We start from the raw sequence: 12,293 nt of genomic DNA on the forward strand, positions 1-12,293 counted from the left end.
AATAATAACTTTCAAAGACTATAAATTTGCATTACATTGTTAAATGAGTTTCATAGGAACAACCCTTGAACAAGATTAGAAATGTATGTGCAATATATTCTAACAAAATTATCTCAACTTTGTAGCAATATACAAAAAATCCAAGACAATGTAAAATATTTGAAACTAATAGTTGCTTTAAAAAACAATTCAATATACCATTTTATCTTATTTATACATTCCCCTTATTTTCAGAGTAGATTCAATAATTTGTCCTTATATCCAATCATATCTATATTCCCTCTTTATGCCTTTCCAAATAAGAACTCTGAATCTAATCTCATTTGTTCAAATTTCTTCCTGACCATAATCAATAACAACTTCCGACCAACCCCCCTAAACAATGACAAACATCTATAACCCATCAAATGACCAAAAAATCACCCACCCACCACTCGGGTACGTGGGCATCATATTCTTAAATTTACTTCCTGCTGTCTGGGGCCAATGGCATCTTTAGGGGATCCTGAAAAGAAAAATTTGGGTTAATCATCAAGTCCTAGGAGAGGTGGCTGTATTATTTGTTGCCTAGTTCTGTCTAATTGGAAAGTGCAGGGCTTGTCTCAAGTCCTGGCTAGAGTAGTTTGTGAGGCTGGATCATCTCAGCTAGCCACCTTGAAATTGTCCTGAGCAGTTTGTAGTCCAAACTTGAGTTTTAGGTTGTGTTTGTCAGCTTAGTGACATTGTCACAGTCCTGATGGAATCATCATTGTAGGGCTCCACCATCCTTTTTGAGACTTCAAAGGTTGCTGTTAGGCATGGTCATGGTTAACTGTAGAAAACTTTAACATTTTAAATGTCATGTAGCAGATCTCTAAGAGGTTAAAGGATCAATGTTTGTTGTGTACATCCAGGGTACATAAACTTAATTCCTAGTTACCTGATAGAGATTGAAACCCAAAATCATGTACAGGAAGCTAGATGAAGCCTTTTTCAAGAATTAATTAGTACTCTATATGACAATTAATTTCATGACAAAAGATATATGTATATATATATATACACATAAATCTTATAAATTTTGAGGCAATATTTGTGAGATTAGTGGCAATAAAATAGTCCCTTAATTTTGTTTTTTCTTCTGTGCCATATAAGGTAGCTCTTGGGTTTTACTTTAACAAACATGCTTGGTTTAGAAAAGGAGAGAGCCACACTTCAACTCCAAAGCCAGCTTTAATTTTTAATTGGATTAGGGCTACAAAAAGACAGTTTGCATTATATGTCTGTAGAGAAAAGCAGAAGCAAACATTTGGGAAGATTTATGAAATTGCATCTTGTTGGAGATGTAATATACTAATAGGCCAAATTATTCTTTTTCTTAGGACATTTTTTTAATGGAGGATTTGTCCTTCGACTTCGCATGTCTTATTTGTTCAGTGGTCTTCAGATTCCTTAGCTGGATGCCTTCATTCTCCTGAAAAGACAAAAACAAAATACTTCTCCAACCCTAGTTTTGGGGAGGTTCCCTTATGATAAGTCATATTTGACTAAGTGGAAAGCATTTGTTGATTTTAAAGTTAGTTAGATTGAACAGCCATCCGTTTGATTAACTCTCAACTCTTCTAATCAAGGGGTGTTTCTTGTTCAGATCTAATCTTTTATCAATTTTTGTGGTATCCATAGCTTTTCTTCTCCTGTGGGGGGAAGAAAAACAAAGCCCTTTCCTGAATGCAGCACTTACCCTGATTTCTATTCTAAGGTCAGTACATCTTTAAAGTATATAGGCTGATTTAATTTCGTAGTTTTTTCCTATTATCCACTGTCTCTCCACAGCTCTTGTTCCTTTCTCATTGGCATTCAGGACATCAAATTTAATAACCATTATGCAATCTATTTCTGGGGATCTTTTTATCCCTTTCTGTTTATTTAGCATGTCCTTTATAATTCAACTTGATCTTTCTGTAATTGCTTTCGTGTAGCATTGTGAGGTATACTTGTAAGATGCTTTATAGTTGTAATAAGCAAAAACAGTTTACTTTTTCAAGAGACATAAGCTGGAGCATTGTCAGTGTTAATTTGCATATGTATTCCAATGATGGCTGTAACTTCTAACAAATGTGTGATTATAGAGTCAGCCTTTACAGAACTCAAAACAGTTGCCCATTGAAAACCTGAATAGGTGTCAATGGTGTGGTGTACATATTTTAATTTTCAAATTCTACAAAATGAAGCAGATCCAGTTGCCAGATTTCATTTCATTGAGTATCCTCTGGGTTACTTCCTGCTGGTAGTGGAGTTTGGTTATATAAAAAACAATTAGGACATTTCCTTATAATTTCCTTGGCTTGTTAACAAGTGATGGAAAAATCTTTTTTCAAACCTTTGCTGTTGATACAGTGTTTTTTTTCTTGTTTTTTGCTTTTTTTTGTTTCTTGATACAGGATTTCCTGTATAACATTCCTGACTGTCCTGAACCTTGCTTTGTAGACCAGGCTGGGCTCATACTCACTGAGATCTGCCTGCCTCTGCCTCCTGAGTGCTGGGATTAAAGGTATGTGCCACCACTGCATGACAATATGGTGTTTTTTGTGAAATTCTGAGGCTTCCAGCACATTTCCTATCAATAGTTGACCAATTTCATGATTACCTTGTGCTAGAAGGCCTGGCAGACTTGTATGGAATTGGATGTGGTATATATATGATATAAATATATATGATGATTCCTATTCCTGATTACTTCTTGTAATTAAATAAAAAATAAAGTCAATTTTGTATCATCTGGTATAGATTCAGCAGTTTCAATATCCAAAACAACTTTTTCTGCATATTGCAAATCAGTAACTATGTTTAGAGGTTCCATAAAATCCATTAATACCACGAGAATAGCTTGTAATTCTCACTTTTGAACAGAATTATAAGGACTTAGATCCACTTTACTTAAATTTTCTGATTTATAACTTGCCTTTCTTGTTAACCATGTTAACCTACATTTATTTGTTCAAGGCCTGCCTTTGCCACACCTTCTGCATAACCAAGAAGGGAGGGACATTCTGTGTAACATGCAAATTAAAAACCCAGACACTGATATTGGGGTTCAAGCTTCAAGGTGAAAATCAGAAAAGCAAAGCAGCCAACCATTAGCTCTCACTCTACCTCAGGCTGAAAGGGATGCCCTCTTTTCCAGTCACAACCATGATGCACGACTATGTACTCACTAGGATAGCTTTAGTAAAAAGACAATAAAAAGTATTGACACAAATGTGAAGAAATCTGTACCCTCATGTATTGTTAATTTATTATAAAATGGTTCAAACTGCTTGGAAAAAGTTTAATAATTCCATACATTGCTCCATACAGTTGCCATGTGACCCACTACATATGTATCACCAAGAAAAGAAAACTTGTCTGGATGATAGCTGATTTTTCATTATAGCAGTATGTGCATTAGCTCCGAATTGAAACCACCCAAGGACCTAACCCAATGACTGGAGAGATAGTGTGCACTAACTAGGAACTATTACTAATCTACTGGGTGAATGAAGTCTTGATGCTTGAAAACTTTATGTAAAGCAAAAGAAACCAGTTGCAAAATACCATATATTGTACCACTAATTTATGTGAAGTGCTTGCAATAAGCAATTATAAGAGAAAGTAGTTGAATAGTTGTTGCCTTGGACTGAGAAGAACAGGGGAGTGTAGGTGGAGTTTCTCTGTGTTCTGGCAGTCACTCCCAAATAACCACACAGAGACTTATTAATTATAAATGCTTGGCTGATAGCTTGGGCTTGTTGCCACCCAGCCCTTACAACTTAAATTAACTCATTTCTATTAAGATATGTGCTGCCCTGTGTCTCAGTTACCTCATCTATGAACTTCCTGTGTTGGTGCTTCAGTGTTTGACTTGTGCCTCCTCAGACTCCACCCTTTATCCTTCCCAGCATTCTCTCTGTTCCCAAAATCCTTCCTAGCTGTTGGTCAATCAGCTTTTTATTAACAGTGAGAGCAACACATTTTCACAGTGTACCAAAGGATTATTCTACAGCATCTCTCCCTTTTGTACAAATTAAAAAGGAAGGTTTTAATTTTAACATGGTAAGATTATACACAGCATAGTTATCAAGTAAGAATTACATTTATAATGTCTGGTCCCTTTGTATTTGGCAAATTTAGAGAAAAGATTCTATTATTTATCTTTGTGAGTCTAAAGTTTAAACCTAATTGACCTTTTTATCATAACATAAAAAAAATCTTCAAGTGTAATTATTTGTCTTTAACACCATCAAAGACCCTTACAGAAGGGTCTAATGTTACCTTAGAACAGGAACATCTGGCTCCCTGGGCAGTCACCCATAGCTCTTCTGTAATGTTGAGGCATCCATCTTTGGCCCACAGTCCTAATGTATCTGACAGAAATTTTTGAGAAGTAGGGAAATATGAAGGGCTGTCCTACTTTGTCTTGATAATTTTAGCAGTTACTTTGTGTGTGTGTCCTCTTTGTCCAGTTTGGACAGTATACTGTCAGCAACTGAGGCAAGGGCAGTTTCAGTTTCTTTGCTCAAATGGCTAGCTTTTGCCTAAAGAACACAAACTCCATACGGATTTTCTCTGATGTCCATCATCCTCTTTTGAAGCAAATTGGTGCTGTCAGGAGCAAATGTGTCTGTCATGAAAAGCGTTAGGTTATTAAACATATTAAATGCTATATTCTGTAGGTCTTTGAAGTGTTTGAAGACCACCTATCTATCTAAATATATCTGTTTAACCTTGAAAACATATCTAACATGACTATAAGTTTAACTATTATAGATGAGTAACTATTAATCCGTATTTCCTAATTATATATTACATTTTTAAATGAGCTGTACAAACACAGTACCCCAAACAAGACTAGAAACTACATATAGGATAGCCAAAATAACTTTAAATTTGTATCAATAAACAAAAATCCATACCAGTGTAAAATATTTTGAGGTTTATAGTTGTGTTTTGGGTTAAAGTAGATTTGATAATCTCCCCTTTTTTTCTGTCATTCCTATTATCATATTCTTTTTTTTTAGAAAGAGATCTTTGAATTTAACTCTTGTTTAGCTTTTTTTTCTGATTGAAACCAATAGCAACTTGTAACCAACCCCCTAAACAATGACAGACATCCATAATTCTTTTAATAACACAAACCCACCCATACCCTATATCTTGGGAGTGTGGGTGTTGTTCTCTAGACTACATCTAGGCTCTGTTATCTTTGAGGGAAGCTTGAGAAAATCAGGATAATTGTAAAGTCTTGACTGGAGTAGGTTGTAAGGTTGGACCATCTCAGTCAATAGTCTTGAAGCTGTTATGGATGTAGAATTGTGAGGAGACTGTAACAGAGGCATTTTGAGATGCTGGGTCACTTGGCCATCCATTTTCATTGATGTTTGGTCCTCTTATTCTGAAAATATATAAACTTTTAAAGGTAGCATACATGTATTATTGCAAGTATAGACTATATGTTGTACACAGTTTAGCCAAAGATGATTTTGTAGTATGTGTGCTATGTTTGAACAGGTAAGATATAAGTGACATATTTTGTAGTTTTTTTTAGGTTTGTTTATTTATGTATGTAGTCAGAATTTTCAGGGTGTCTTCCTTAATTAAACCTAATCCATATCAACCTGAAATGAGGGCTGGAGAGATAGCTCAGAGGTTAAGAGCACTGCTTGATCTTCCAGAGGTCATAAGCTCAATTCTCAGCAACCACATGCTGACTCACAACCATCTATAATGAGGTCTGATTCCCTCTTCTGGGGGGCAGGCATACATGCAGGCAGAATACTATATACATAATAAATAAATCTTTTTAAAAAATCAGCCTGGAATGAACCCATAGCCTCTCATTTCTTGTGGCAATAAAAGCAAAACCTCTTCCCCAAAGTAATATTTTTGACTTCCATTTTGAAGTCAAGACATTTTAAAAATATATTGGTTGGTTTAATCTTGCATCTTTTATAATCTAGTATAGCATAGATCCTTCATGAGCAATCAGAAAATTTAAAGATAACACAATACCATACAGGATCCAGACCCCTCATTTATTTTCCCTCTTTATGCGGCTTTAAAAAATTCTTTTTTTTTTTTTTTGTTTTACGAGACAGGATTTCTCTGTATTGTTTTGGAGGCTGTCGGTCCAGCCCGGTCCTCTAACTCACAGAGATCTGCCTGCCTCTGCCTCCCGAGTGCTGGGATTAAAGGCATGCGCCACCACCGCCCGGCCAAAAAAAGTATTTTTTTAAGGATTTGACTTTATTATTTTTAAGCTATTTTTTAGGACTGTCTATATCCAAGCCTATGTATATTTTAAAATACACTGTAACCCATTTAGAAGTTTTTTCCATCTGGATCTGTCTTTACTGAGTATCTATATTGTTTTCTGATTGCATGAGATGAATCTTAAACTACTATGTCAGCTGCCAGCACTGTGCAGCTTAGTGTATGGCAGTAGCCTAGCATGGTGGTTTACATCTGGTTCCATCTTGCAGGCAGCTGCTGGGAGAGTCATCTTTGTACTGCAGCCAGCACGAGAACCACGAGATTAGGAATCCACATTTGGCTTCACTTTTTTGTATTTAGAAACTTTTAAAAACTTTCTCAGGTCTTATGTGGATGTAGGTGCTGGACTTTTAGATGCCATATGTAGGTGGACTTTTCTGTCCTGCCAGCCAGCTTCCAAGTAACCATAGAGAAACTTATTAATTATAAATGCTTGGCTGATAGCTAAGGCTTGTTACTGGCTAACACATTTTAAATCAACCCATATTTCTTCTGTTATGTTATGGTACATTCTTTCAACACAGCATGTTCATCTGTTTTCTGAGTCTGCTCCTGACTCCACCCTTCTCCTTCCCAGCATTCTCTTAATCTGGTTTTTTTCACCTAACCTTATTCTGTAGTCTATGACTGTAGACTAGTCAGCTTCTTTATTAAATCAATCACAGTGAGATATATTCACACAGTGTAAATAAATATTCTACAGTGGGGAATTTTGGGAGTGATAGCCTTTGAGAGTAAGGCTTTTGGGGGTGGTAAAAATACTGTAAACGTGATTGCAAGAGGTTGTTGTAGTCACTCAGTGCTAGAACACTTGGTTGGCATACCCAAGGCCCTTGCTTAGTCTCTGTTACTGGGAGAAATAATGGTTGTGGTGGTTGGACATTTTTGGTGTTAAAATGAGTGATTTTTAGATTTTAAATGAATCAATTTATGATATGTGAATTATATTTCAACAAAAGTACTTTGAAAATGAAAGATCATCTCTCCAGGAAGATATGCATTTGTGTTGTTTAAGCTTAGCCTGCACCCCCATATGAAGTCTTCTCCAAATAACAGCAGTTTTCAGTGTTATCTCTCTTGCTGCTGTTCTGTATTAACTTACTTTATGCATCTATCTGTTGTGTTTATCTCTCATACTCATTAGCCATTGCATGCTTGTAAAGAGAGATTGTCTAGTGTCTACATATCAGGATGGTTGATAATCTTTGTAAACCAAATGCCCATTTGTTGTTTATTTAGTGGATCAAATTTTAAAGGAACCTATTCTTTTTATCCAATGTAATTATGTATAAGACTGAAAAGTTTTATATGGTTTATACGGTTTGCAAAGTCTTACAAAAATATATTCATATGTAGAATTTAAATATTAGCAAAAATGTTTGTCAACCATGTACCATATATTATCAGCAATGCTAAGCTCTGGTAAGGTACTGTAAAGAATCAAATCATATCTATTCCTCATGAGTAGTCTACTTTGGGAGTGATTTCAAAGACAGGCCTGGAAAGTTCATTACTGGACACATGTAAAGTTAGTAAAGTAAGTGCTGAGCCTGTTTGGAAGACTAGAATGAGCCAGAGTTATTCAGAAAACCTTAACAGAGAAGGGGCTTTCAGACAGATTTGTTTTAAAAAGCCAATTTCTTTTTTTTTCAGGTACAAAACTCAAACATGAACAAGGATACATATTACCAATGTTCAAAGCTGATTTGGGTAGAACTGGAATACAGTTGTATACAGCATATTCTAGAGGAATTAAAAAAGTCAAAGTAATGGATAATAGAAAAGAGCCTCCATTCTTCAATGAAGATAACGTGGGACCATTTTACTTCAAACTTCCTTTCTATGACACCATGGAACTCTTCATCGAAACATTGACTGGAACATGTTTTGAATTAAGAGTTTCACCCTTCGAAGCTGTTATCTCTGTGAAAGGAAAAATTCAAAGATTGGAAGGTACTAGTCTTTGTTTCTACAATATGAGGATAAGAACCTAATGTATATACTGTATACTTGGGGAAGGCTATACCAGTGTCTCTTTAATGTGCTATTCAGAAGTCTTGTTTGTGTTGCTGGCTCTGGAACACTCTGTAGAACTTTGCCTGTAAAATTTTCCAAGAGTCACAGGTTTAGGGTATGTAGAAAAATGAAAAAATACTTTGTTATTTTTAAAAGTTTCATATATATGTATATTAATATATATTTATATACTGTTCTTTTTCTTTGACAATTTCATATATATAATCAATGCATATTATCATGTATACCCCAAAGTGCCCCTTTCCATCCCCCCAGGTTCCCTCAACATGCCCCTCTGTACTCTTCATGTTCTCTCTGTCTTTTTTTATTTGTAACCCACTGAGTTCAGCTAATCTGCTTGCTGGAATGTTGACTGATCTTGTAGACTTGGTCTTGTGCAGGTCACCAGAGCTGCAATTAAGTCCATGAGTTCAGTGACCATATCCTGCCCAGAAGACTCTTTCAGGCATTGGTGGTGCACACCTTAATCTCAGCACTCAAGAGGCAGAGGCAGACAGATCTCTGAGTTCAAGAACAGCCTGGTCTAGAGAGTGAGTTCCAGGACAGCCAGGGCTACACAGAGAAATCCTGTCTCAAGAAAAAAAAAAAAAACCAAACCAAACTAAACCAAACTCAAACAGACAAATAGAAACACTCACTTCTATAATGATGACACCAGCTTACAGTCCCACTAACGGTGGATAACCATTCCTCTTTCTTATATCCTTGCCAGCTTTTGTTGACATTTTTATTTCTTGATGGTAGCTATTTTAGATGAGGTAAAATCAAATCTCAAACAGTTCTAATTTGCATTTCCATTATGGCCAGTGATGTGGAATTTTTTCCTAAAAACTCATTACCCATTTACACTTCATTTTTTGAGAACGCTGTTTGGTTCCATGATCCATTTTTTTTCACTGTTTTTATTGGGTTGATATTTTCCTGATTTTTAGTTTCTTGATTTCTTTGTGTTTTAAAGATTAATATGTTAATCTTATTGACATATGTAGCCAGCAAAATTTCCTCTGATTCTGTAATCTGTTTCTTCATTTGACTGGCATTTTCTTATGGTGTTAAAATATTTTTTAAATTTCTTGAGAACCCACTTGTTGATTGCTAGCCTTGTTTCTTGAGCAGAATCCTCTGCAAAAAGTCCTTACCTATGCTTCCTGAAGTGCATTCCCTATCTTTCCTTCAATGGTTTCAGATTTTAGTTGAGGTCATTGATCTGTTTATAGGCAATCCTTTTTCTACATGCAGACATCTAGTTTCCCCAGCACTGATTGTTGAAGATGCTGTCTTTTCTCCAGTGTGTATTTTTGTCAAAAATCAGATGTCTATAGTTATGTGATCTTGTAACAGGGGTCCTCTGTTCTATTCCATTCATCAGTGAGTTTGATTTTTGTACTAGTACCATGCAGTTTTTATTTCTGTGGCTCACCAATGGTGATACCTCCAACTTATTATTGCTTAGGATTGCTTTTTTTATCTGGGGTCTTGTGCTCTGCATTCATTTTAAGACTTTGTTTTCTTTTTCTGTGAAGAATGTCAATGGAATTTTGATTGGGATTGCATTGACTCTATAGATTGCTTTTAGTAAGATAGCCAATTCCACAATAGTGATTCTTCCAATCCATGAACATGGAAGGTCTTTCCATCTTCTGGTGTCTTTCTCAAATTCTCTCCAATATTTTAAAGTTTTCATTATAGAGATCTTTCACATTTATGGTTAGCTTTATGCCAAGGGTTGTTTATTTTTTCACATAATATGTGTGTTTTTAGGTACACACTAGGGCTTACTAAAGGAAAAGAATACCCAAGTTAAAGTAAAAAATGAAAGACACCTTAGGCTAACACTAATCCAAATAAAGCAAAAGTAGCTGCCGACAGAGTAGAGCTTCAGAACTGAGAAAGTGATCAGTGCAAAGTGGGTGGTGCCTTGCAAGTGATAGAAGAAATACGCTTTATAACAAAGAGGTGTCTACACTTGCAAGTGATAGAAGAAATACGCTTTATAACAAAGAGGTGTCTACACTTGCAAGTGATAGAAGAAATACACTTTATAACAAAGGGGTGTCTACACTTGCAAGTGGTAGAAGAAATACGCTTTATAACAAAGAGGTGTCTACACTTGCAAGTGGTAGAAGAAATACGCTTTATAACAAAGAGGTGTCTGCACTTGCAAGTGATAGAAGAAATACACTTTATAACAAAGAGGTGTCTACAACAAAAGACTCTTTCTTCTATCCAATCTATAATGAGCTTTGTGAAGTTTTTTTTTTTTTTCTTTTTGTTTTATTTTGGGATAGGTCTCACTCTTGCTAGGCCTGGAACTTGCTATTTCTGAAGCTGGCCTTGAAGTAATGATCCGCCTCAGCTTACAGGTTTATGCTACCATATCTGGCAAGGCCTGTCTGTTTTCCTTCCTCCCTCCGTTTCTCCCTCCCTCCTTCCCTCTCTCCCTCCCTCCCTCCTTTCCTCCCTTTCTTTCTTCCTAGCTTCTCTCACTCTCTCTCTCCCTCCCTCCTTTTCAAGGCAAACTTATATGTATCCTATCTTGGCTTTGAACCTTCTATGTAGCTGAGGATAACCTTCAGTTTCTGACGACCTTGTCTACATCTCCCAAGTGCTGCAATTTACAGGCATGCACCTCTGTGCCCAGTCTGTGCAAGGCTGGTGATTAAATCCAGAGCTTCGTGCATGCTAGGCAAAGCACTCTACCAATGAACACCGTTCCTAGGCTGTCGTCGTCGTCTTCTTCTTCCTTTTTTAATCTAACAGTCTCTGAATTTTAACTGATGGGGATTCAAATATTGTTAGACTGACATCTGCCGTATTTGTTACTGTTTTATGTTAGTTGCCCTTGTTCTTGGTTGCTATTTTTCTTCCTCTTTATTTTGCTATTTAATTTGATTATTCTATATGATTATGTTTTTCTTATCCTTCTTAGAATATCACATATATTTTTAAAGCAGTCATCCTAGAGTTTTCAGTGTATTTACTTGGTAGTGAGTACATTTACTTTCTAAGCCATCTCACCAATTTTTGTTTTAATTAGCTTTCCAATTTATGGCTTTTTTTGTATAACCTCTCGTTTGTCCTGTCTAATAACTCTGCTTGTCCCCTATCTCAGTTCTTCTTTATCAGCTTAGACCTTTTGGGCTGGCTAGTTTTTATTGACTTGACACAAACTAGTGTCACCTAGGGAGCAGGAACCTCAAAATTAGGAATTTCCTGCATTAGATGTGAGGAATTTTTTAATCATTCATTGATGAGAAGAGGGCCTATCCCACTCTGGGTGGTGCTATCCCTAGGCATGTGGGCCTGGGCTGTGTATGAACGGGTTGAGCGAGCCAGTAATCAGCGTTCCTCCATGGTCTCTGCTTCAGCTCATCTTTAGGTCCCTGCTTTGAGTTCCTGTCCTGATTTCCCTTGATGATGAACTAACCTGTAAGGTAAAATAAGCCCTTTGTACCCCAAGTTTCTTATGTTTTGTTTCATCACAACAACAAAGAAACTAAGCAAACTAGCTTTCTACCCTCAATATTAATTAACCTCTTCTCCTTTGTATTTGAAAGATAATTTTATAGAGATACAAATCTAGGTTGGGGGGTTTCCCAAAACTTTGAGCATTTTGCTCCACTTTCTTACTGATTGCAGTCTCTCTTTTTTAAAAACCTGTGTGTCTGTATCTGTATTGTGTGCATGCATATGAGTGTGCCACAGTGCATGTGTGCAGTGGAGGTCACAGACCAGCCCCATGCATGCACACATGTAGCAGAACACCCTCTTATTCTTTCAACTTTGTTTTCTTGTTAGTATTTTGAGAGTCCTGGTGAGTTTAAATTTTTCCTTTTTTTTTGTTTTCTTTGATCTGTGAATTATTTAGATGTTTACTTTTATTTCCAAACTTAAGAACCTTAAAACATCTTACTACTCACCAGTTGTGGGTGATGCAAGTAAGTAGAATATTTATGGTAAATATGGTA

The 12,293-nt window shown here is 36.2% G+C and overlaps 1 protein-coding gene across 6 annotated transcripts in view; it reads left to right on the plus strand.

Moving 5' to 3' along the window:
• The window catches only part of Zfand4 (zinc finger AN1-type containing 4), a 78,398-nt gene that overhangs the window by 5,201 nt on the left and 60,904 nt on the right, over positions 1–12,293 (plus strand). For 3 of the 6 annotated variants that reach the window (XM_040737570.1, XM_021224796.2, XM_040737572.1), the window contains exon 2: positions 7,942–8,241. In XM_040737570.1, the coding sequence (XP_040593504.1) occupies positions 7,980–8,241 (262 nt within the window). In that variant the 5' untranslated portion in view covers positions 7,942–7,979. Of the gene's footprint in view, positions 1–7,941; positions 8,242–12,293 lie in introns of those variants that run through there. The other 3 variants (XM_040737573.1, XM_040737574.1, XM_040737571.1) reach the window with 3 other exon arrangements.

The sequence above is a fragment of the Mesocricetus auratus genome, unplaced genomic scaffold (genome assembly GCF_017639785.1).
Source record: "Mesocricetus auratus isolate SY011 unplaced genomic scaffold, BCM_Maur_2.0 Super-Scaffold_100676, whole genome shotgun sequence".
In the NCBI taxonomy this organism is placed as follows: Eukaryota; Metazoa; Chordata; class Mammalia; order Rodentia; family Cricetidae; genus Mesocricetus; species Mesocricetus auratus.